Genomic DNA, 24,260 nt, shown 5'->3' with positions numbered 1-24,260 from the left:
TAGTAGACGAATCCGATTTCCTTGAAATGCTGTTATTAAAAGACGTCTAGTTTTAATTAAGCTGCATGTGTACGCTATTATTTGGTTCCGTTTTATTGTAATAATGTACGTATTAATAATGTATATCGTCCACTCGGTTCTGTCAGCTAGACCCGCCCCCCTGCGCCTGCTTGAGTCTGTATATATGTATGTGGGAACACCCTATCTGCTTCGCGCATGCGCATTTTCCAGGCATGCGTGCTCTACCTCCCAGTGTCTGACGCTCCCCGAGGAGCAGATCGAGAAGTGGGCGGCGACACGCTGGCCAGTTTCCTGAAGCTCGACTGCACAATACGATTCATGGAGAAAAAAAGGTATGTGCTTACGTGACATATGAAAGAAATAGAGGGAATTTGTTAAAATCGTGCCCGATGAGCAGTACTTTTTATCGGCAGGCTGTAGCTGTCTGCCGCATCGAGCCTTGCAGCTGTGCTCCGCTCAGTTCATATCCTCATATATACTACAAAGAGCCCGGCTTGTTTGTATTCCTCTGTTAGTAGTCCTTTGGGTTAGCCGCACGACTTGAGCTCAGTGCTGAACTCTTAACGTGAAGACGAGATACTCGTCGAGTTCGGAGATTTTTTTTATTCTATCAGGGTGCGTTTGGTGCAGATTGGTCTAAAACTCGGTTTGTGTGTGTAGTCAGTCAGTCATTTTCGAGGTGATGGCCGGGAAATTAGAGGACAGTCCAGCAGCACCCGACGGCGGATCCCCTTTATTATCTGTCGCTGTACGTCCGCCGCACGAGTGTCCCATTTGCACGAATTTATATTTGTGTCTGCTCTTTTAAACATCGCTATTGTGAATGTAATTCAAGGAGGACGAGCTGCATTCTCAACAAGTTATTTCACCGTCAAGCGTTAAAAAAAAAAAAAGGAAAATTCAAGTGGGCTTCATCGTCATACCATCTTTATACAGCGGGGAAAACAAGTATTCAACGCGTCGATTTTTTTTTTTCGGTGCATATATTTCTAATGGGGCTATTGATATGAAATGTTCACCAGATGTCGGGTAACAATCCAAGAAATCCACACATACAAAGAAATCAAAACAAATAAGTCCATAAATTATGTGTAATGAAGTCAAAAACGATGGAAACCTCCACAAAAGCACATTTCCAAAAGCAATTGCTATGGCAATTGTATTATCCCTTCTTCTTGTTGAAGTAATCTGTCTTCATTTTTGAGAATTCTCTACATTTGTCGATTACCTGAATATACAGAGTTAAGATTAACAGAAACGGGAGGCACAGGCTCTATGCTTGTTTTTGGATTCATGGCAGCCATTGACGATGATAAAATTTTTTTTTTGTATGTATATATTTTTTTCGACATTGGTGTGCTTTGCAAAATGGAGAGCACACTAAATGGACTCGCTCATATAAAGTGGAATATTTTAGAAAGAAGGTTTGTGCCTGTACTGGTTACTCGCCTTATCCCAGTTATGTTTGTACTTGCAAGCGTACTTAATAATGCATCTGGTCAGGATGTCTTCCCTATATGTCTTCAGCCATTACAGAAAGTTGAGTCGCTGCTGTGCTTTCTTGGTCAAGGAGGTGGTATTGATAGACCACGTCAGGTCCTCCACCAGGTGCACACCATGAATTTGGTGCTTTTCACCCTCTGTAGCACAGGTACAGTGGAGTGTGGGAAGGTGGGTCTTCCTGGTCCATGAACAATTCTTTAGTTGTCTCATCATTGAGAGACAGGCTGTCACCCTAGCGCTGGTCTGCCTACTGCGTATCAGGCCTTGTTCAGTGTCCAGCTCAACATCCCTGCCATTTCTCACTTTTTATGCACAGTACCCCACAGTGTTTCCCCCTTTATGTTGTGTGTGTGTGTGTAACACTTTGAAGAAATTTTCCACCCAAAGATGTCTTTTTTTCCTCTTTCTCTCGTCTTGTTTTCCGTGCCCTGTATTCTTTGTAGTGATTGCTTAGAAAACTTGCAAATCTCAGGTTTTTATAGAGAATGGAGATAACACAATTCCTGATATGATCGGCACCTCTGAAAATTTAAACTAAAAACGGCAAACAATATGCAGACATCCACAACAATAATCTCGATTACTGATAATCACATGGCAGGAATCCAACTGTATGATCACAACGTCTTAGAATCCTACTAGAATATCAGTAGCCTCCTAGCGATATGTTTACCCCCAGATAAACATTGATTTTTTTTTCAATAGAAATAGTTACATGTGGCAGAATCATATAAATGTTTAAATGTCACCATAAATACAGTAGTGTAAGGTCTGCCAAGTTTCCACTGCTGTACTGATGCTGATAGACTACACAGCCTTCATGTGACGTTTTGAAACAGTCGCCAATTCACAGCTCGACATCTCAATCAGGACAGTAGACACAGGCTTCTTTTCACACTTTTTAAATATTTTTTTCTGTTGTTTGAACATAACAGGGTAGAATGTTGGTTCCTGATCCTCACAATCGATGTCCCCATTGTCTTAGCCACAGCACAAGGCTTGGTGACCTCCACATTCCTCCTGGCACAAACCTTGACCGTTGCTGCATTGTGCACAGTGCTTAGAGGGCTGACATCTTTCTTGTCCTTAATCACAATCCTCTTTACATTTTGCTCTGCACCTCCTTGCACCCCAGCGAACCTTCAGATCAACCAGATTCACAGGGCATATGACAATGAGTCCGTCATATCAGTTTCACTGTCTGTGTCAATGTCTGGTGATGGATTCACATTGTCAACGCTATCACTCGTTCAGCTAATGGTTCACTTTCAGCTTCTTCTAAAACTGGCTTTACATCCTTGTGTTTGTACGCCATTGTATTTCGGTTGAAGGCTCTACGTCACTCGTGAAGATTGTTGAGTTATCTTAGAGTGGTAGGTGTTTTGCAGTGTGATGTTCTTTCATTCACTAGCTGGCAGCAGAGTTCTGTCCTGTGAGTTATTCAGGCTTAACACTGTTACACAGAGCATTACACATCACCATGAGTGTGACTCGGGCTTAACCACATTTACATAGAAGTCTGAGCCCGTGTCACACTGGGGGTTAAGGCCAAGGAGGTTAAATGAACCAGTCCTCTTGTGGGCAAAAATGAGGACACGCTTTTAAATTAACAGCCCACCTCCACCTTACTCATTGGTCAGGAGTCCTGCTCACTAACAGCTGATATGTTGGCTCCTATGCTGCTTCACGTTAGAGAGGACAGCTTAGCCAAAATTCTGACAGTTTTGGTAGAAAAGAGGTGTAATGTATTAGTATGTACTTTTCTAAGTGAAACGTAATTTTAACCAATGTTACTCCTAAATAATTCTGAATGCTGCTGCGACTCTGACCCACTGAAGTGCTTATCAATGCCTTGTTACTCAAACAGATTCAATAGCAGGTGTCCACCTCACTCAGGCCACCGCTTCTGCTAAAGGAACGCAGCACTACAAGACACGGCTTCTTTATTTCAGACCTTCCTGTTTATATCGAGCACTCTGTGATACTTTACAGTTATTACGTGAAGGTCACATACAAGTCCATAACAAAACATTTCCTTTAAGCCACACAAACACCAACACAAGTTCACATTTCCAATCTTCATATGTATGTATATTTTGTGCTTAAATGTGTAATTTTTAGCATAGCAGTAACACATTTTTATGAAAGTCACACCAAAACATGAATTTCACCCTATACATTCGATCGGCCAGTATGTCGCCCGCTAGTCTTTCACATCACATCTACATTGGTCTGTGAGAGGAGAACAACTAGAGATTAAAAGTTCAAGAAAAGTGAGCAACAATGCAATCGCATGGAAAACAAGCCTCTTATCTGTGCGTCCTCACAGTGCTTCACAATTAGAAGGTCAATTCACCGGTGCAGTTTGACAAACAGGGGACAGAAAAGCCCAGAAGTTCTGTATGTGTGGCTTAATGACCAGCAAATTAAGGAAAAGAAAGGTTTCAGTTCAGAACCTCAACTCCATATTAATGAAGTCTCATTGTTCACAGGAGAATGTTTTAGTCAGAATACACATTCGGAGTACACGACTGGACACCTGATAGATGGAGTATTCAACACGAGTAAGTTGAGATTTTCTTTTTTTAATTGACATGTTGATGATGTTTACTGTTGGTTCACCTTGGATTACCATTGAAGCTCACTGGATCAGGAATGTTGTTCTCTCTGTAAAAACGTGATGTTAACAATGCAAGGGGTGTTCAATAATTTATCTACCAAAGTGTCGTTTGTTTGTGTCACAAATCTGAACTTGTCACTGGAGATCAGGACATTTCTTGGTCTGCCACACATGCACTTTGAGGTCCTTTCATGTCAAGCACTCAGAAAGAGAGGAAGACAAACGCATCTCCTTGTGAGTCTAGAAAGAAATTGACAAATTGGGAGCAACGTTCAGTTATTCCACTCCTTACAAAGGAAAGAATTTCAGCAGCAGTCAGTTTCCACAGTAATCCATACTCATCTGATGATGTCAAAAGTCAGTTCCTGATGGGTGTTCCTCAATGCTGACACCAGAACAGAAAACATATCTCTAGAAATTCAGTAACAAGAACTTGGACCTTCTTAGAGAAAAATTCACTGACTTTTTCCACGTGGATTGTTGTTGGGGACCCTGAAACCAAACAAAAGTCGATTGAATGGAAACATAAGGGCTACCTGAACCACAAATGTTGTGTGCAGCAGTCGGCTGTAAAAGTCATGCCAACAGTTTTCTAGAATACAAAGGGTGTTCTGCTGTTGGAATTCATGCCACACAAGTCGTCAACAACTTCCACAATGAAGTTGTCACATGAGGCCATCAAACAGAAATGTCATGATAAACCTGTCAACAGGTTTGGCGCAGCTTCACAACAATGCAGTGTCCCACAAATCACAAAAATGCAAGGCTGTGGCTTTCCAGAGCTTAATCATCCATCATAGAGTCCTGACTGGGCTCGCAGTGTTTATGTTCCCTTTGGAATCTGAAGATTTCATGATGATGATAACCTCAAGGGGAGGCAGTAGCAGTTTGTCTAGAAGGCCATCAGGAATCCTTCTGTTCCAAATGAATTAAATGATTGGAGGAAAAGTAGACCAAGTGTGTTGAAGTCAAGGGGGGATTACATTGAAAAGTAATGAGGTGAGTTTGACCATCAATTTTTGGATGGATAAATTGAACACCCCTCATATTTCTCTGTTATCTCTACAATGAATAGAGTAAATAAAAGATAAAAAAATATTTTTTTATGTTGAGCTTTCCTTTAAGAAAAACTTCAAGTAAATTGGGAAAGCTTTTCTGCGCCGTGTTCAAAGATTTGACCCAATCTGTAGTGGGGCATTGATAACCATTGTAGATTATAAGATAATAAGGAATATGATGCACGTAACACTCTGCTGATTTATTTGGGTCAAAGGGTTTATCTTTCAGAAGAAAATAAAACTGAGCAATTTAAAACTCTGTACTCGTATCGTTACACCCTTATTCTGGTATCTCTGAAATGCCTGATTTGTCTTAACTGATGAGGAACAATGCGTGGCTCTGACATGTCTGGGTGTTTGTACATTCATCTCTACTGCAACTAAATCCTTTTCTTTCCACACAGAGGAAGAAGAAGCTGCCATTTTTTGTAACTCTTTATGGTTTGTGGATATGACAGAGAAGATGTGCTAAGCAGACATGAATGCTGTGGAGATAAAGACCGGGAATATTAAGGAGGAGGCAGACTATGAATGGGACCATGTGTTCCCTGTACAGGGGAGTCTGTCCATTAAAGGTGAGGATTATGAACAGGAGACATTACACATTAAGGAAGAGACGGAGGAAAAGCCTGTCATCATCAATGTGCAGGAACCTAATATTATAGTCAAGAATGAAGACCTTCATTCAGAGTCCAACCTTCAGTCTAGGGGTCCTGATGGAGGTTTGACAGGATTAGTCTCCCCTCAGAGAAGTAACTGTGCTGTTCTGGAACATTCTGTCATTGTGAAGTCTGATTTAGACACAAAGACGAGTGACAAAACGTCAAGGAGAACACCGGAATGTCAGCCATCCTCTACAAATCAGTCTGAAGAAGGTGAGTAGGAACTGAAAGGGAACAAGCAGAGGAAACTAAGAGGTCCACACGTGATTAATGAAATTTCAGTGAATTTAAAATGTGAATGCTTAAACTGCGTAAGACTTTTTTTTTTATACTTTGTTAATCCCTGGGTGGAAATTGTCTTTTCACCTGACCTTTGGAAGTCAGAGCACAGAGTCAGCCATTGTACAGCACCCCTGGAGCAATTTTCGAGTTAATGGCTTTGCTTAAGGGCCCATTGTTATCACATGCAGTAAGATCTTGAAGACCACAGCATTCAAATATGAACAAGTTAGTTATTTGTAGAGAAAATAAACCATTTTGATGTCTTTGTTACTTTAGTTTTCTTTTTCAGTAGCTGAAGCCCCTTCTACTTTGATTCCACCATCACGTCTCTTGTTCTTCTAATTTAGCACTCCTGGGCTTTCAAAGTTGCTCCAATTGTTACTTAGAGAGCAGTTCAAACCCAAGGTGCTCAAGGACCTCCTGTGCACAGCGCCCTCTTTAGGTGACACTATAGATTTGAGGTCCTGGCTCTGATTGGGTCCTTCCATCACATCCTCTCTCCTTTTCTTAAGCCATTTCCTGGTTGAGCTGGTGATGTACTTTGATTCGCTAACATTTTGTAAGGTGAAGTTCCTATTTGACTTCCATTTTATAGTAGTTAATCTAAATTATATTTATAGGTTACGATGATGTAATTGGAGAAAAAAAAATGAAAGCATGAATTTCCTGTTATTTATTTAAAGAAAAATTAACATATACAGTATATTATTTCCATCTGTCGAAAACATAACTGCCCTCTTGGCTCTAATAGCTGGTATTTCCTCCTCCATTTGGCGTTTTTCTAAAACTGTCTAGCAGTCTCTGACTTTAATTGTCAGAAAGTGTTTCCCACTCCTCCATGCAGAATTCTTTCATTTGTGTGATGTTTGAGGGGGATCTTGCATGCACAGCACATTTTAAATCCCCCCACAGCATCTCGGTGGGATTCAGACCCAGGCTTTGGCTTGACCATTCCTGTGCCCTCCATTTCTTTCTTTTCATCAATTCTTTGATTAACTTGCTTGTGTGTTTAGGGGTATTTTCATGTTGCAAGGTCCACTTTCAGATGAGCCTTAATCTTCTAATAGATGGTCTCACATTATCATCAAACACCCTCTGGTACAATAAAGAATTTCTAGTGCATACTATAATGGTGTGATGCCCAGGTCCTGATAATAAAACCCAAAAACGTTACCATTTCCACTAGCATCCTCAACAGTGGTTTTCGACTGTCCAGTGCACATTGGTCCAGAGGTCCTGGGGCCTCATGTATAACGCCGTGCGTAGAACTCACACTATAACATGGCGTAAGCACAAAAGCGGGATTGTACGTACGCACAGAAAAATCCAGATGCAGGAATCTGTGCGCACGCATACTTTCACGTTCTTCCACTACATAAATCCCGATCAGCGTGAAAAGTAACGCACGTGCACGCGCCTTCTGTCCCGCCCCAACTCCTCCCAGAATTACGCCTCTTTGAATATGCAAATCAATATAAATAGCCTTTTGTGAAAAGACAATGGGAAAAGCACAGGGGAAAATATAAGAATTTCAGCGAATACCAAGTGGAGGCAAAGGAAAAACGTACTATTTGTTGGTTTAAACAGTAGTATAATCAACAAAAGAAAGTTGATCGAGTGACAGAGTGTCGGAGAAACTCAAAAGATCAAGTTGACAAAGTCACACAGTGCCCAAAATAAAAAAGAAATCACATATCAATGTCGCCGTGAAAAGGTGAGTCGTAGCCCACCGTCTGAGTGTCATATGAAAGCTTATTAGGGTACAGACAAAAAACATAGGCACACAGTGGGAAAAAAGCACGAAATGTCAACTTTAATCTCGAAATTTCCACTTTAATCACATAGTTTATTTTGCCATCAAAGTAGAACATCATAAACTTCATCTTAAAATCGTTTATTTTACTAGTTTCTCAAGTAGCACATTAAATGCTTTGTTCTGTATTTGATCTTCTATGTGCTCTATGTGTGTGAATCACTACGTGCTTCCATTCTTTCTCTTTCTCCGACAGGACACAGAATCCATTACATTCGAGATATTACAGCTCTCTGAATAATTAAAATACTGAGATATACATGTGATATAATTTTCATGATGATAACAATGAAAGCATGTTATTAAACATGGGAACACGGTGGCGCAGTGATTGTTCATATCTCACGCAAGAGGCTTGCTGCGCCATGTGCGACCTTCGATGAAATAATTTATTACAGAAGTACTGTCTCTTTCAAACGTACTTTTCTTTCTCCAAATACCCAATCGCCACACAATCAGCTCTGTAATAGACGTTAAGCCATCTGTAAGCTTAGAACGCCGATTCTTCAAAACTTTTAAGGAACATTGAAATATCTTCGTAGTACATGTTTAATTATTCTATCCGTCTATCCTTCCAGTGTCGCGTCAGCACCAGCAATAATACAGCGCAAGGCAGGAGCTATCCGTGAACTAGCTATACGCTGCGGCACCGTGTCCTCACATGTTTAATTATTAACAATGCAGATTATTTAAATGAAGTTAAAGTTTTATCTGTATACTATAAGCAACATATTTTGCTGCATTTCATCTTAAAAATGATGTTGTCATCATACGTGCTTTATAAAGTAGCACAGGTTGTGCAATATTATAACTGTAGTGTAAGTTTACAGTGAGGTAATTGTACTTATAAGTACAAACAGTTCTACAAGGAGCACTTGATGGACTGATTGAGTGCGTTTGTAGTTCTTGGGATGAAACTGTTTCTGAAACGCGAGGTCCGTACAGGAAAGGCTTTAACGCTTTTTGCCGTGGTTGAGGTAGTGTGTACTTGATACTGTATACTGATAATTCTCTTTCCGATCAGCTGCTGCTGTGATTCACACTCAGATACAGTGATATAAATACTCTGAGTGGTGCAGTGAGAGTAATATGGAAAAAGATGATCCGCAGTGGCAACCCTTAACAGGAGCAGCAAAACGAAGAACAAGATGCAGTGAGAGTTACAACGCTAAAGCAGTTGTGGTATTTGGAATACTATGGCTATTCCCTGGACCAATATATTGCTGCAGGTTAATTACAATCAGGTGCATTACACTAATAAACAATATGCAGTTAATTTCAGTGTATTTATAAAGCCGCGTCAGGAATGTGGAGCTAAGAAAGAAAGGGTGATCACACAGGAACAGTATCACTGCTTTGACACTGGGTGCCGCCAGTCTGCAAAACTGGGCTGTGAAATTGCGTACGCCAAGGTATGAGTTACCGTGGAAATGTGCGTGGCTTTACGCCAAGTTTAGGTTTTATACATCGTAATTCGAGCGTGGAAAGGTTTGTACGCAACATTTCTGTGCGTACGCACCGTTTATACATGAGGCCCCTGGACTTTGTCAAGGTGTTTTTTTGTCTTCCCTGATTTTCTTTTGTTTCCTCCTGGCACAACTCTTATGTAGATCCCATGTGTGAAACTTTCTAATGGTAGACTCATGAACTTTGGTATCAACAGTAGGAAGACCTACCCGGGGTTTCTGTGATGAAATTCGGGGTTTCTTACAGATGTCTTTTAGCTTCTTGCTTTCTCCTCTCAAGCTGAACTTGCAAGGGCAGCCTGGTCTGGACAAGTTGACAGTTGTTTGAAATCTTCTCCACTTGCAGATGATCTTCCAGACAATGGAATGTTTAATTTGCAATTATTTGGAGATATTTTTAAATTCCTTCCCGGACTTGTAATTGTCTACAACCTTCTTCTTGAAGGCCTCACCGTGCTCTTTTGATATCTGCATGGTGATAACACACACTTCAAAAACAAGCTAAACGTCAAAGGTTTAAATCTGACAGGCTCAGACACAAATCAATGTTCTAATCATCTGTACAAGATTTTAATGTCAAGGATTGAATAATGTAGGGTTGCACTTAGTTTTGTAAAATTTGCATTTATAGTTTTTTTTTTCCATCTACAGTGCCATGAAACAGGATTTGCACCTTCCTGATTTCCACTGTTTTTGCTTATTCATAACACTTCATTGTTTCTCCAAACACAATACATTTTTAAATGTCAGTCAGTCATTATCCAACCCGCTATATCTTAACACAGGGTCACGGGGGGTCTGCTGGAACTAATCCCCCCCCAGGACAGGGCGCAAGGCAAGAACAAATCCCTGGACAGGGTGCCAGCCCACCGCAGGGCACACACACACACACATACCAAGCACTCACTAGGAATAATTTAGGATCGCCAATACACCTAACCTGCATGGCTTTGGACTGTGGGAGGACATCGGAGCACCCAGAGGAAACCCATGCAGACACAGGGAGAACATGCAAACTCCACGCAGGGAGGACCCGGAAAGCGAACCCAGATCTCCTTAATGTGAGGCAGCAGCGCTACCACTGCGCCACTGTGCCACCCCGTTTTTAAATGACCACCTGATTTATCAGGGAAACGCGTTCACCAAAACCTACATCAGTCATGTGAAGACGTAACTGACCCTCTAAACTTAAAATTGGTTGTGTCACATTTTAGCACCAACAGTTTTTGCAACAGGAGGCCACTCTTTGGCATTGCTGCAGAAACATTTTGGCCCAGACCTCTCGATAGAATTGTTTCAACTGTAGGGTTTTCGTCCATGAATTGCCATTTATGGTCCCACCATAGCATCTCAATGGGGTTCAATTTAGGACTTTGACCAGGCCCCTCCAATTTTTTTTTTCCTCATCCATTCAGAGGTTCTCTTGCTGTTTTGGTTAGGATTGTTGTTCTGCTGCATAACACAATTATACTTGAGCTTCAGGTTGCGGACTGATGACCAGACATTCTCCTTCAGTACTTCCTGTTAGACAGCTGAATTTGTGCTCCATTCAATTACAAAGAAGTCATTCAAACCCTTAAGTGGCAAAATATCAACACAGCATCCCACTACCACCACCATGTTTGACTGTGACTGTGAAATTCTTATTGTGCAAAACTGTATTAGCTTTATGCCACATGTAACTGGAGCCTATTCCAGATAGCATAGGGCACAAGGAAGGAACAAGACACTGGACGGGACACCAGTTCAACGTAGGGGAAAACATACACTCACACACAGGCTAGTATAGCATTGCATGTCTTTGGATTGTGTGAGAAAACCCATGTAGACTCCGCAATGCAAAATCTGATCTCCTTACTGTGTGGCAGCACCACAACTACTGTGCCACCATGTCACCCCTAATTAAGACATACCCAGTAAAACTATCATCCACATATATGCATTCCATCTACCCTTTTAAAGAGTTACTGGAGATTTTGTGCGTGAAAAGTGCAATGTGTGTAATGCAAGAAAAGAGGAAAAACAGATTTAGGAGAGAAACGATTCACACCAGCCTGATGATGTTTGTCAGATCACAACAGAATGGACAAAGGAAAAAAGAAAGGGGGCTACATTAAAACTCACCATTTTTAGTAGACATTTGTGCAGGTACCGGTGCTGTCAAGCCATACGTTACTTGGCTCTTGGAATGTGGTAAGCTTGTGATACCTTTGGAAATGTGAAATTGTGCTAAACATTCGACATGAAATCATGTAATTCACTATTTTTTTGTAATTTCTAGTTGTTTAAACAGATATCTTTAAACCAATGAGATCAGCAATTGCAGTCATTACATTTGAAATCCCCTACAACTAGAAATCTTGTAACATGTCCTTGACCTAATGGTCATAGCCTGCGATTCCTAGTCATGTAATTGAACATCATCAAGGCCGTATGATCAGTACAGTGAGTACTTTTATTTATTTCTTAGCCTTGTACCTCTTGATGCCAACATTGCTTTGATTTCTACCCCTTGATGTCGACTTTTCTCAATGTTTAGTTTTCTACCCTTTTAAAGTTGACTTTTTTCGACACCCATCTTGAAAAATGTTACGGCTTTCCAACTTTTGTTTTCTTTGCCACTTACAAAACCAAGCATATCAAAGCATTAGGGGAGATAAGGTAACATGTTATGATTAACATGAAAGTATTGAGATTAGGGTATTGTTGTTAGTTGGTTGTGTTATAATTTGGACAAGCTGATCCACAGTAAATGGCTACGCTTGCCAGTTCTCTCTGTCACTTACACTTGTCCTTTTCTGTGCCTTTCTGCAGATATACAGGAGAGTCGTAGCTTTTCCCCATCTTCACCTTTCCAGACTATACTTAATGACAGACAACAACAGACACTGCATCTTGAAAATATGAAGAAATCAACATCTGAGCCACAAACTTTGTCACTAGCCTCTTTGCATTTTATTTCTCAGCCTGTTGTAAAGCTAACAAAAATAGACACAATTGATACTCAAAAAAAGGAGCAAAATTCAAATTCAGGAGCCTTGTATGTATGCCAAGAGCAAAGAAAAAGTCTTCAAAGGAAATCCAAATATGTAGGAAGTCAGTTGAATCTTGCAGGGAGACAGCCATATTGCTGTTCTGAATGTGGAAAACACTTTTCTAAAAAGAAACACCTTGAGACCCATCAAAGAATTCATGCTGTGAAGAAGCCATTTTGCTGTTCAGATTGTGGCAAACAGTTCATTTACAGGAGCAGCCTCCACATCCACATGAGAACTCACACTGAAGAGAAGCCATATTGGTGTTCTGATTGTGGTAAGCGATTTCTGAAAAGCAGCCATCTTCAGACGCACACCAGAATTCACACTGGTGAGAAGCCATATTGCTGTCCTGAATGTGGAGAAAGATTTCGTGTCAAGAGCAGTCTTAACAGCCACGTGAATTCTCACAATGGAAGAAAGCCATATTGCTGTTCTGACTGTGGAATACAATTTGCTCAAAGCAGCCATTTGGAAAACCATAAGAGAGTTCATTCAGGAGAGAAACCCTATTGCTGTTCTGAATGCGGAAAACAATTTGCTCAAAAGGGTACTCTCCAGACCCACACAAGAATTCATACTGGAGAGAAGCCATTTTGCTGCTCTGAATGTGGCAAACGATTCTCCGACAAGAGCGGTCTTAACTTTCATATGAGAAATCACACAGGAGAAAAGCCATATTGCTGTTCTGAATGTGGAAAGCGATGTTCACAAGCGAGCAATCTTCAGACCCACAAAAAAATTCATACTTCAGAGAAGCTGTTTAGCTGTTGTGAATGTGGCAAACAGTTCTCTTACAGAGGCAGTCTTACCACCCATATGAGAATTCACACTGGAGAGAAGCCATATTGCTGTTCTGAATGTGGGAAACAATTTTCACAAGTAAGCAATCTACACAGACACAAGAAAGTTCACACTGGAGAGAAGCCCTATTGTTGTCCCGAATGCGGCAGACAATTTTCACGACTGAGCCATCTTCAGAAGCACACAAGAATTCACAACACAAAGAAGCCACAGTCTGACTGTAAAGAACAAAAACAATCAATTCTAAGAGACAAAAAAGAGTCCGTAATAGAGAGAAACAAAAATATCAAAAGAAAAGAAAAACTAAGTGGCAAATTATGTTCAAATTTTGAAAAATAATAAATGCTGTGAGCTGCAAATGAAATTACCTGAGGTCAATTCAGATGTATCATTAGTTTCCAGGATAACCCTGGCTGGCTGTTTTACTCCAAATCGCTCTTCTTCATCAACTGCTCTCATGCAAGTCAGCACCTGTAAGTTTCATTTTCTTCATATCGCTTCTAACCTCATAAATCCATTTTTCTGACTTACTTCTAGGCCTCTTACAATCCATCAATAGATCAAGACTTTACTTCACCCAGTCATAATCATCTTTTCACATCACATGATCATACCACCTGAAGTAGCGCCTTTGCCAGTTGACGCTTATATTTTCAACATTTGCTTTGCTGTGTAGATTTACATTCTCCAGGCTGTCGTTCAACGACACATCACGTGTCCATCTTATCATACACCTCTCAGTTATCTCTATTGTCTCTCTGTTTTCAAATTGTAATGCCTGTGTCTCATTACCATACCCTTTTGTTTTAATGAAGTTTTCCTTGGACTTTAGTAATGGTAGTACTTCTCAAAACCTTTCCAACTGCACATTAATCTGGTGGGCACTGCTAAATCTGCCTCAACTGTATAGGATATGATATCTCCAAGATAACAAAACTTAGCCACCCACTGTAATTTTGTATCACCTTCAGTCCCTAAGTCTGATGTCTTGCTGACTGTTTGTGTGATTTCAGGCCGCTTCTTTTGCACAGGAAGGAGATGCTGATCTTTGTCATGCTACTGCACCCATTTGTCACATTCCACGCACTTGGTAGAAGTTGAATGCACACCTCTACCACATGCACTGCATGGCCACCTTCCAGATTATTCTGTAGTTCCCCATTTTCCACCTACCTTCATCTCCTAGATTAATGGATAATCTCCTCTCGCCCAATCTGTTTCTCCATTTAAGAAACTTTTCTGTTAATTCATCCTCACTGCCATCAATTGTAACTAAGTCCTCTGCATAAAAAGTTCCACTGGTGGTCCTTCTCTTATTTCTCTATATGCTGCTTCAATTACTATGGTCTGAACCTTGATGTACTTCCACTTTCATGCTAAAACCCTTGCTGTCTCCATATACTTTTACAAGCTATTCCTCCACTCCCATAGCCCAATGTCGTAACTTTTCTTGGAAAATAATTAAGTGTTTTGTCTAAATCTACAAAAGTCAAAAATGCCAGTTTGCACTTCTCTACATACATTTCCTGAATGTGTTTCACAATAAAAATTGCATGGAAGGTCCTCACATGAAACCAAACTGCATTTCATTTTTATCTTCCCCCTGATTGTTTGCTCGGCAGCCCATTTGACAAACTTGATCGCTCTATATGAGGCTCAGCTCATAGGATCCCTCTTATTCTTGTACAGTACAGTACTAATATAGTCATCCTGCCCTCTGGCACTTTAGCTTCTTTTATGATAGCATTACAGAGATCAGTCAGCCATGCCCCACCTACTCCATGAGTATCTCTTGGTACGTGACTAGGGAGTGTGAGGGGTGTTCGACCCGAGTCAAGTGATGGTTGACCCGGGATATAAGCCAGTGTTTATGCCAGAGACGGGAGTTCAGTTCAGAGCAGGAGAAGGAGTTGCAGGGTGATGTATTGGCAGAGAATAGACTAATATTCCAATTTGCCAGGACAAGTCATCTTTAACCCTGAGTTTTTGCATAGGGGGAGAAAGCAGGCTAAGAATTTTTTTTTTTACTGATTCATCATTGCAGTTTTTATGTGCCTTTTTTATAATTTCTTTATGGACTTTTTTTTTTTTCTTTAATAAATACACCCTTTTAGTTATTATGTCAGTTGTGTCTGCCTCCCTTATTGTTCCAACGACTCTGTCCTCTTTGTACTGATACTTCATGTCCCCACTGTACAAATAGTTGGCCCTGCAGTCCTCCTTGTAAGTCACTTTGGATTAAAGCGTCTGCCAATCAAATAACTGTAAATGTTTTCTTCACCATGTGTACTGAAACAATGTGGGTAATTATAACTGGAACATTTTTCATTGATTACTTTTTTTGCAGTTTTCTTGTGTGGTTTCACTGCCAAATTATTTCAGAGCAAAAGCAGTGAGGTAAGGGCAGGGCTTATTCCTTCTAGCCAATGGAAGTAGTCAATGCTAACCTGCCAATAGCGAGGCTCACTTCCTCTCTCACTTACAAACAAGAATTCTTACAGCACCACTGCCTCTGTCCAAGTGGGAGAGGGATCGGTGTAGCACGTAGATGATGGCATCCTCCGCTCCCACCGTCTTCTGGTATGCTATCTGCAGATGGTCGAGGGCGTGGTGGACCTGTGGCCTCAGGTGGTGAAGCAGCAGCCGCTCCATGGTCTTCATCACATGTGACGTCAGAGCGACAGGCCAGAAGTCATTCAGCTCACTAGGACGTGATACCTTTGGGACTGGGGTGATACAAGATGTTTTCCAAAGCCTCGGGGCTCAGGTTGAAGATGCGCTGTACAGAGAGAGAGATAGATAGATAGATACTTTATTAATCCCAAGGGGAAATTCACATACTTCAGCAGCAGCACACTGATAAAAATAATATTAAATTAAAGAGTGATAAAAATGCAGGTAAAACAGACAATAACTTTGTATAATGTTAACGTTTATCCCCCTGGGTGGAATTGAAGAGTCGCATAGTGTGGGGGAGGAATGATCTCCTCAGTCTGTCAGTGGAGCAGGACAGTGACAGCAGAGAACTCCCCAGCTCCAACACACAGGCCTTCAGCAGTTGTGGCGATACTCCATCTGGACCCACTGCTTGCTGGCACAAAGTCTTCTCAGCTCTCTGCTTACCTGGGCTGCTGTAACTGTGGGTGATGGGAAACTCTCTCCTATGCTGGTATCAGCAGAAGGATGGGTGGAGGGTGCAGTTCTCCGAGGTGAGAGTGGGTTAGGGTGGTCAAACCTGTTAAAGAAGTTGTTCATTTGGTTTGCTCTCTTCACGTCTCTCTCGATAGTGGCACACCGCTTCGAGCTGCAGCCAGTGATGATCTTCATCCCATCCCACACTTCCTTCATGCTGTTATTCTGTAACTTCTGCTCCAACTTTCTCCTGTACTGCTCCTTCGCCGCCCTGAGCTGGACTTGGAGTTCCTTCTGCACGCGCTTGAGCTCATGCTGATTACCTCCTTTAAAGGCTCTTTTCTTCTGGTTCAAAAGGCCCTTGATGTTACTTGTAATCCATGGCTTGTTAGCATAGCAGCGTACTGTTCTTACTGGAACTACAATGTCCATACAGAAGTTAATGTAGTCAGTAGTGCAGTCAACAACCTCCTCAATGTTCTCACTATGTGACCTCTGCTGGATATCCCAGTCCATTGTTCCAGTCTCTCAGAGCTTGCTTTGCCTCAGGGGACCACTTCCTGAATGAGCATGTGGTTGTAGGTAGGACCCTCACTCTTGGTGTGTAGTGAGGCTGAAGCAGAACCAGGTTATGATCTGCTTTCCCAAGCGCAGACAGCGGCATGGCGCTGTATGTGTCTTTAACGTTTGCATACAGTAGGTCAATAGTCCTATTTCCCCAGCTGTTACAATCCACTGGAGAAGGCAGGTAATGCTTTGTCCAGCATCACATGGTTAAAGCCTCCAGCGATTAGCACAAGCACCTCAGGTTGCTGTGTTTGTAGTTTAGCAACATCAGAATGGATGATGTCACTCGCTGTCTCCATGTCCGCCCGAGGAGGGATGTAAAAGATAACAACAATGACATGTCCAAACTCTCTGGGCAAGTAATAGGGATGCAGACTTATGGCCAACAGTTCGATGTCCCTGCAGCAAGTGGAGATTTTGACATTTACATGTCCAGAGTTGCACCACCTTGTGTTCACATAGAGAGCGAATCCTCCTCCTTTGTGCTTCCCGCAGGTACTTGCATCTCTGTCCGCTCTAACTGTGCTAAACCCGGGTAGCTCCACGTTAGCATCTGGGATGTTAGTTGTTAGCCACATTTCAGTAAAACACAACAAACTGCCTTCTCTGTAGGTCCTTACATTTTTCACCAGCGCAGCCAGTTCGTCGATCTTATTTGGTAGTGAGTTCACATTTCCCAGGATCACAGAGGGCACTGAAGGCTTGTATCGCTACTTCCTCGCTAGCCGCTTAGCCTTTAGTTTAGCGCTGGCTCTGCTGCCACGATACGACCTTCTTACCTCATCAGGTAAATAGGGAACCACATCGGTGCGGGCCTTTGATCTCAGCACTAGAAGTTGACTGCCTGAATAGACGAGTCTCGGCGTGCTAAAATCCATGTCCAAGTAGTAAAAAGTGTCCAGGGAATGAGTCCACATAAAAGAAAGTGGTAGGAGTGATCAGTGAAACAGAGAAAAATGTAGGTCAGAGTCAATAGTTACCCCTAAATTTTTTACCTCCGTCTTGACTTTTAATCCTAATGCATCAACTTTATTTCTAATACCCTCATTATATCCATTTTTGCCCAACACTAAGATTCCTGATCTCTCCTTATTTAGTTTGAGAAAATTACTACTCATCCACTCAGAAACACAAGTAAGACTTTGGGGTCAGTGAGCCAAGAGAGTCAGGGTCCTCAGGCGCTATTGATAAATACAGCTGTGTGTCGTCAGCATAGCTGTGGTAGCTCACGTTAAGCCTTGAGATAATCTGACCTCATGGAAGCATGTAGATTAAGAAGAGCAGCGGACCCAGGATAGAGCCTTGTGGAACACCATATAGGATATAATGTGTCTTTGAATTATAATTACCACAACTAACAAAGAATTTTCTCCCTGCCAGGTAGGATTCAAACCAATTTAAGACACTGCCAGAGAGGCCCACCCATTGACTAAGGCGATTTCTAAGAATATTATGATCAATGGTGTCAAATGCGGCACTCAGATCTAGGAGGATGAGAACAGATAAATGGCCTCTGTCTGCATTTACCCACAAGTCATTTACTACTTTAACCAGTGCAGTTTCTATACTGTGATTTGTTCTGAAACCCAACTGAAACTTATCAAGAATAGCAGGTTTATTGAGGTGGTCATTTAGCTGCGTAATGACTGTCTTTTCTAGGATTTTACTTAAGAAAGGCAGGTTAGAAATGGGTCTAAAAATTTCAAAAGCAGATGGGTTGAGATTATTTTTCTTGAACAGGGGTTTAACTACAGCAGTCTTAAGACAGTCTTGGAATACCCCCGTATCTAATGATGAATTTACTATGTCAAGAACACTCTCAGTTAGCACTTCAGATACTTCTTTGAAAAAACTTGTTGGTATTAGGTCAAGGACGTAAATGGAGGGGTCTCAGTTGAGAAATTATTTTATATAAATTGGGTAAATCTATCCTAGTGAAAGAATTTAATTTGCTTAAAATAGAATACCGGGCTTTAACAAGATCAGTATTGGGTGGATGTACTATATTATTTCTATTATTAATTTTGTGATTAAAAAATTTAGCAAAAGCTTCAAGTTTCACTGGAAGGTTTTTGGAGGCATCCCATTGAGTGACCTGAGTTTAACAGACGATCAATTATAGAGAATAAGACTCTGGGATTACTAGCATTGTTATTTATAATTCTAGAGAAATAGCAGCACCTCTCAAGATGGACTATGTTGTTGTATTCTGTTATTTTAGCCTACAGTATCTCATAGTGGATAATCACTTTAGTTTTTTTCCATTTACGCTGAGCTCTTCGGCATGTTCTCTTTAGATCAGACACTCTTTGGGTCTTCCATGGTGTAACCATGTAACTATGGTGTAACAGATGTAACTATGTCAGCAGCAGCTCTCACTTTAACATTAACATTTCCCACCTTACTATTGACATAATTATCACTATTGTAGTAAGCATTACAAACGGACTGGTTACTTAATATGTTTGTAAACTTTGAAGTTGCAGATGAATGAAAGAAGTGTTTTTAACAGTATGTTTCTAATTTATTTTATTTATCAGTATTTCTATATTAAATAGTAAGAGAAAATGGTCTGATAAACCGATATCCACAATCTGCCTCACATCAACTTTTAATCCTTTAGTAATCACTAAATCCAATGTGTGCCCTCTTTTGTGTGTTGGCTGACAAAGATGCTGGCTCATATCAAAAGAGTACAAGAGATTCATGACTTCTTTTGCTTTTGGGTCACACTGATTATCGACATGAAAATTGAAGTCGCCAACTATAAGGAACCTGTCATAGTTAGTTATTATAATTGACACTAAGTCTGAGAATACCTCAAAGAAAGAAGCATTATATTTAGGAGGTCTATAGACGAACAATACTAGAGACTGAGAAACTCCATGAATAACAACAGCAAGGTACTCAAAAGACTTGAATGTATCAAAGCTGACATTTTTACACTTTAACTGACTTGAGTAAATATTTGCTAAACCACCTCCTTTCTTACCTTGGCAATCCTCATGAGTAAAGCTGTAATTCAGAGGTGCAGATTCGAATTAAACAGCCACACCATCAGAGCTAAGCCACGTTTTACTTAATGTAATAAAATCAATTTTCCTATCACTAATAAGATTGTTGTTGGAAAATGTCAACAGTAACAAACAGCAGAATCTGAGCTCAATGAGGCCAGTGATTAAAACCTTTTAGTTTCTTCTCATAATTGGTGTCGAGAAATGCTGCCCAAACATTTACTTCGCCCAGTTTGTCCACCACTGTGAGTGCCACACAAAGATGACCTACAGGACGTGAATCAGGTATTAAAGCAACCACAAATGTGTCTGTGACTTGTGTCAGTGAACACAAGGTTGTGTCAGTGAGGTAAAAACAAACTTTATTTCACTTTAACATGCACAGGTTTGTTTTTCAGAGAAACCACTCTTATCAAACACTAGGACTTAATTAAATTAAATAATTTCATTCACCTGAATGGTCTAAATTAATGTCCACACAGCAGGTGGGCTCCCTTGAGCAGTTTCAGAGTTAGGAGTCTTTTCTTCTTGAGCCAGCCAAGTTGCTTCTGATCACCAGAATGCTGCTATAAGTGGCAAGCTTAATAATAATATCCAAAAATAAAAAGAAAAGGTGTCCCCAAAGCCACTCTTTTATAGAGTGTCTTGATTATGTTGGAAAAGTCCTGGTAAAGCAAGATGACACAGCGAGTTGTGGCGGACAGCCGGGTCCCATGCCCAGCAGGGACACCCCTGCTGTGTATGTTCTGGGGGAGCAACCATGGGCAGCTCAATACCTCCCCGGGACGCTTGGTGGCAGCCTTCCTGGCCAACAGTGATTCCCCAACCTACTGCAGGGCTCCATGGGAGATGGAGTCCTCCACAGCCTGGTTGGGGCCCGGGGTGGCCGCTAGGGAGGCTGCCTGGTTTCAACAGCCTGGCTGGACGAATCTTCAGCCCCACCCGGAAGTGCAATTAGGACCAGGTGGTCAATCACCTGGACCGCTTCCGGGTGGGCTATAAAAAGGGCCAGCCACCACCACTCAGGGAGCCAGGGTTGGGAGGAGGAGGACTACGCTTGCGGAGGAGTGGTGGGAGAGGAGAGAAAAGATTGTATTGGTGTTGGAATAGTGCTTTTGGACTGCATATTGCCTGTGGGTCATGGGGAAGACGTGCGCCCACAGGTGAAGAAAAATAAAAGTCTTGTTTAGTTTATATGTGCCTCTGTGTCCATCTGTGTCGGTTTGGGCACCTATATAGCGCCTTGTTACATTGGCGTAGTCGGCAGGATCCCGGTCCGTCCATTTGGACCGGAACCTGGTAAAAATTTGTGTAACGGCCCGGTACAGCACTCAGAGGCATGTATAGCACAGCGTGGAGGGCGCACACAGCGCTGAGTGCACTCCTGAGGCAGAGAGTTTGCTCCATCAGAGTACAGAGCTGAGAGCGCCCTTTGGACTGCAGCGTGGGGCACACTCCCGACGAAAGCACGCCACGGAGGCCGCAGTGCGAGGTACGCGCCTGCAGGACTAGCCGGTGGATATGCGCAGCACGGCGCTGGGAGAGCACACTCGCAGCTGCAAGCAAGCCCGCGCAGCACGGCGCACTGAAGAGCCCAACTGCAGCAGGAGCCGCAAGACACTGCGTGATGGGGAAGAAGAAAGCCGGGCGGACACAGAAGCCAGACGCCGCCATGCCAACCAGCACCACGGGTTGCAACCAGAGGTAGGTGACGGGCACAAGAAGGGTGAAGGGCCACGGGAAGGGTTTTCCACGTTCGCATCAGCCTAACTCCTAGACGCCAAGGGTCAAACCACCTGTTGGTGGCCAGATGAAGTCTGTCCGTGGCATGACGGCGGAGAGAGTTCGGGAGAGAGCGAGGCTGGGCTGTGTCTTCCCTTCAGCCCGATTAATCAGCTGGAGGAGGAGAGCCCGGATGAGCTTCCCAATGTGGTGTCCCCGCTAGAGGAGCAGCAGCTTCTCCCTGAAGCAGGTAAAGGGGGGGGAGGGCGTGTGTCAGTTGCCCGCCGAGGAAAGTTCTCAGGCGGGGGTGACGGACCTTCTCCCCGAGCCTCTTATTTACCCAAATGGACCTGCGGAGGTTCCGCAGGGCCTTGATGGCTCGCGGTTGGCGGGAGGGGACAAGCAATAGGGAGCCAGGCGGGGCCCTCCTCACTCATGCACCAGCCTCCGTTCGAATCTCTCTTCCTCTGGTCACGTTTTGGAGCATACCATACCTCCGCTTAGCTAGCGATACCTGCTTGATTTTTAAAGTTTGCCCTGTTTCACTACTACGCGAATGGGGGATGCCTCATATATATATATATATATATATATATGGTCTCGAAAGGGGGGCCAAGATCGCAAGCACCGGGTTGCCGGTCAGAGGGGGGAGGGTTGCCCCTATGTAAGACAGAGAGACGCCGAGTGGCAGTGTTAGGGCAAGGTCTCCGCCCCTTGTTCTGTTTTATATTTTGCAGGACCGGGCCCTGGAGCAGAGTATGTCGGCTTCCCGCCGTGGAAGACCTGCCCTCGCGGGATGGGCCGCTGGCCCCTAGGGGTCTCAGCTTGTGGTGGGGTACTGTGGCATGCGGCTAGGGGTGGTACCCAGCCGGGATGCTCAAGAGGACCAGCGGAGGGCTCACGTGTCCTCCGGACCATGAGGGGGCATCTGCCCTGGCTGTGTTGGGGACCACGGGTACAGGGCTGTGAAGCCCGACCCTGTAGGGGCCCATGGTCACCACCAGGGGGGCGCCCCAATACCTGGAAACCTGGACCTCAGCCCTTCCACCACACCAGGAAGTGCTAGGGGGAAGAGGAGCAGGGACACCCGGAGTGCTTCCGGGGATGCAGCCGGCACTTCTGCCACACTGGGGCGTGTTGGTGGGAGATTGCCAAGAACCACCTGGAGCACATCCGGGGGACAATAAAAGGGGCCGCCTCCCTTCATTCAGAGCTGGAGTCGGGTGGAAGAGGACAAGGTCTGAGAGAAGAGAGAAGGAAGCAGTCTGAAGGCATACTGTGGCTTTGGCCTGGACTTTGGGGTGATTGGTGCTGCGGCACTGGGTTGGTGCACTTATCTAATTATAAATAAACGTGTGTTGGACTTTTATATGCTGTCCATCTGTCTGTGTCCAGGCTGTTTCCCTATATATATATATATATATATATATATATATATACTAATAAAAGGCAAAGCCCTCACTGACTGACTGACTCACTCACTCACTCACTCACTCATCACTAATTCTCCAACTTCCCGTGTAGGTAGAAGGCTGAAATTTGGCAGGCTCATTCCTTACAGCTTGCTTACAAAAGTTAGGCAGGGTTCATTTCGAAGTTCTACCTGTAATGGTCATAACTGGAACCTGTTTTTTGTTCATATACTCTAATGGAGGAGGCGGAGTCACGTATCGCGTCATCATGCCTCCTACGTAATAACGTGAACTGAAAACAAGGAAGAGATTTACAGCACGAGTCAAACGCGGGAACAAAGGTAAATGACTTTAATTGTTGAGTGTCTTTTAATACTGTGTAAGCATACATATTAACACATGTGAAATTAAACGTGTGCATTTACGGGGTGATTTCTCAGGCTTAAAGCTCGCCTTTTATTAAAAAGGTAAATGCAAACTGTTTTCATTCAGAATTTGTCACCAGTGCCAGGATTGGCCTCATTCTCCATCACACTGGACTGTCCACCCATGTTTGCTCCTGCTGCTCCCCTCAGTGGGCTTTGTGACCCCCGCTGGTTTCAGAGGACAATTTCCAGTGTGGTTCACTGGCTGGTGAAACTCAGGGGTCTCTGGTCTGAACTCGTGGAGTTTGGTGACCAGTTCAAGGGCCACATGGTAGAGAAACACCAGTAAGTTTAAAGAAGAAGCACACAGTCTGAGAAGAAGACATGGAGAGTTTATTAAATGTGGAGGAGAGCTGAGGAGATTATAAAAGAATAAAGAGAAGAATTTAGAGGGAGTGGACAGGGGGCGCCATCACTGGGGTTAGTTGATCAGAATGTTCAGTATTTTCCTGTGTAGATATCCACCTGCCATCCAGTCCTGTTCAACTCCTCCTGTAGTTACCTCAGGTTCTTCTTCTGACTCTCACTGATCTCATTACCAGACAGCCTGTGAAGGACACAAGTGTGAGTTACAAACATAATAAGACCCCACCTCACACACTGTACTATCACAGTGACACGCCCACTCAGGTCAACGTCCCAGAATTCTCCTCAGTGTCCCTAAGTCACATGACATGTGTGTCGGCCTGCCGGTCACTCAGTTCACTGTCCAGTCAGGTCACCG

General features: G+C 42.9%; 1 protein-coding gene across 2 annotated transcripts; it reads left to right on the top strand.

The window, feature by feature from the left end:
- Positions 1-227: 227 nt before the first annotated feature.
- Positions 228-15,601, top strand: LOC114644279 (gastrula zinc finger protein XlCGF57.1-like). 2 transcript variants are annotated; one of them, XM_051925664.1, is made up of 4 exons: positions 228-353; positions 4,017-4,088; positions 5,607-6,077; positions 12,240-15,601. In XM_051925664.1, the coding sequence occupies exons 3-4, from the start codon at positions 5,681-5,683 to the stop codon at positions 13,601-13,603; spliced, it is 1,761 nt and encodes a 586-aa protein (XP_051781624.1). In that variant the 5' UTR covers positions 228-353; positions 4,017-4,088; positions 5,607-5,680; the 3' UTR covers positions 13,604-15,601. The 2 variants fall into 2 exon arrangements, with proteins under 2 accessions (XP_051781624.1, XP_051781623.1); XM_051925663.1 differs by lacking the exon at positions 4,017-4,088.
- The last annotated feature ends 8,659 nt before the right edge of the window (positions 15,602-24,260 follow it).

The sequence above is a fragment of the Erpetoichthys calabaricus genome, chromosome 1, assembly GCF_900747795.2.
Source record: "Erpetoichthys calabaricus chromosome 1, fErpCal1.3, whole genome shotgun sequence".
Taxonomy (NCBI): domain Eukaryota; kingdom Metazoa; phylum Chordata; class Cladistia; order Polypteriformes; family Polypteridae; genus Erpetoichthys; species Erpetoichthys calabaricus.
This window is presented reverse-complemented; position numbering and strand designations above follow the sequence as displayed.

Bases quoted from the DNA above. Each gene is read 5' to 3' on its own strand.
- LOC114644279 (XM_051925663.1), top strand. From the start codon at position 5,681: ATGAATGCTGTGGAGATAAAGACCGGGAATATTAAGGAGGAGGCAGAC. The intron at 6,078-12,239 runs GTGAGTAGGAAC...GCCTTTCTGCAG, and splicing joins TACAAATCAGTCTGAAGAAG to ATATACAGGAGAGTCGTAGC.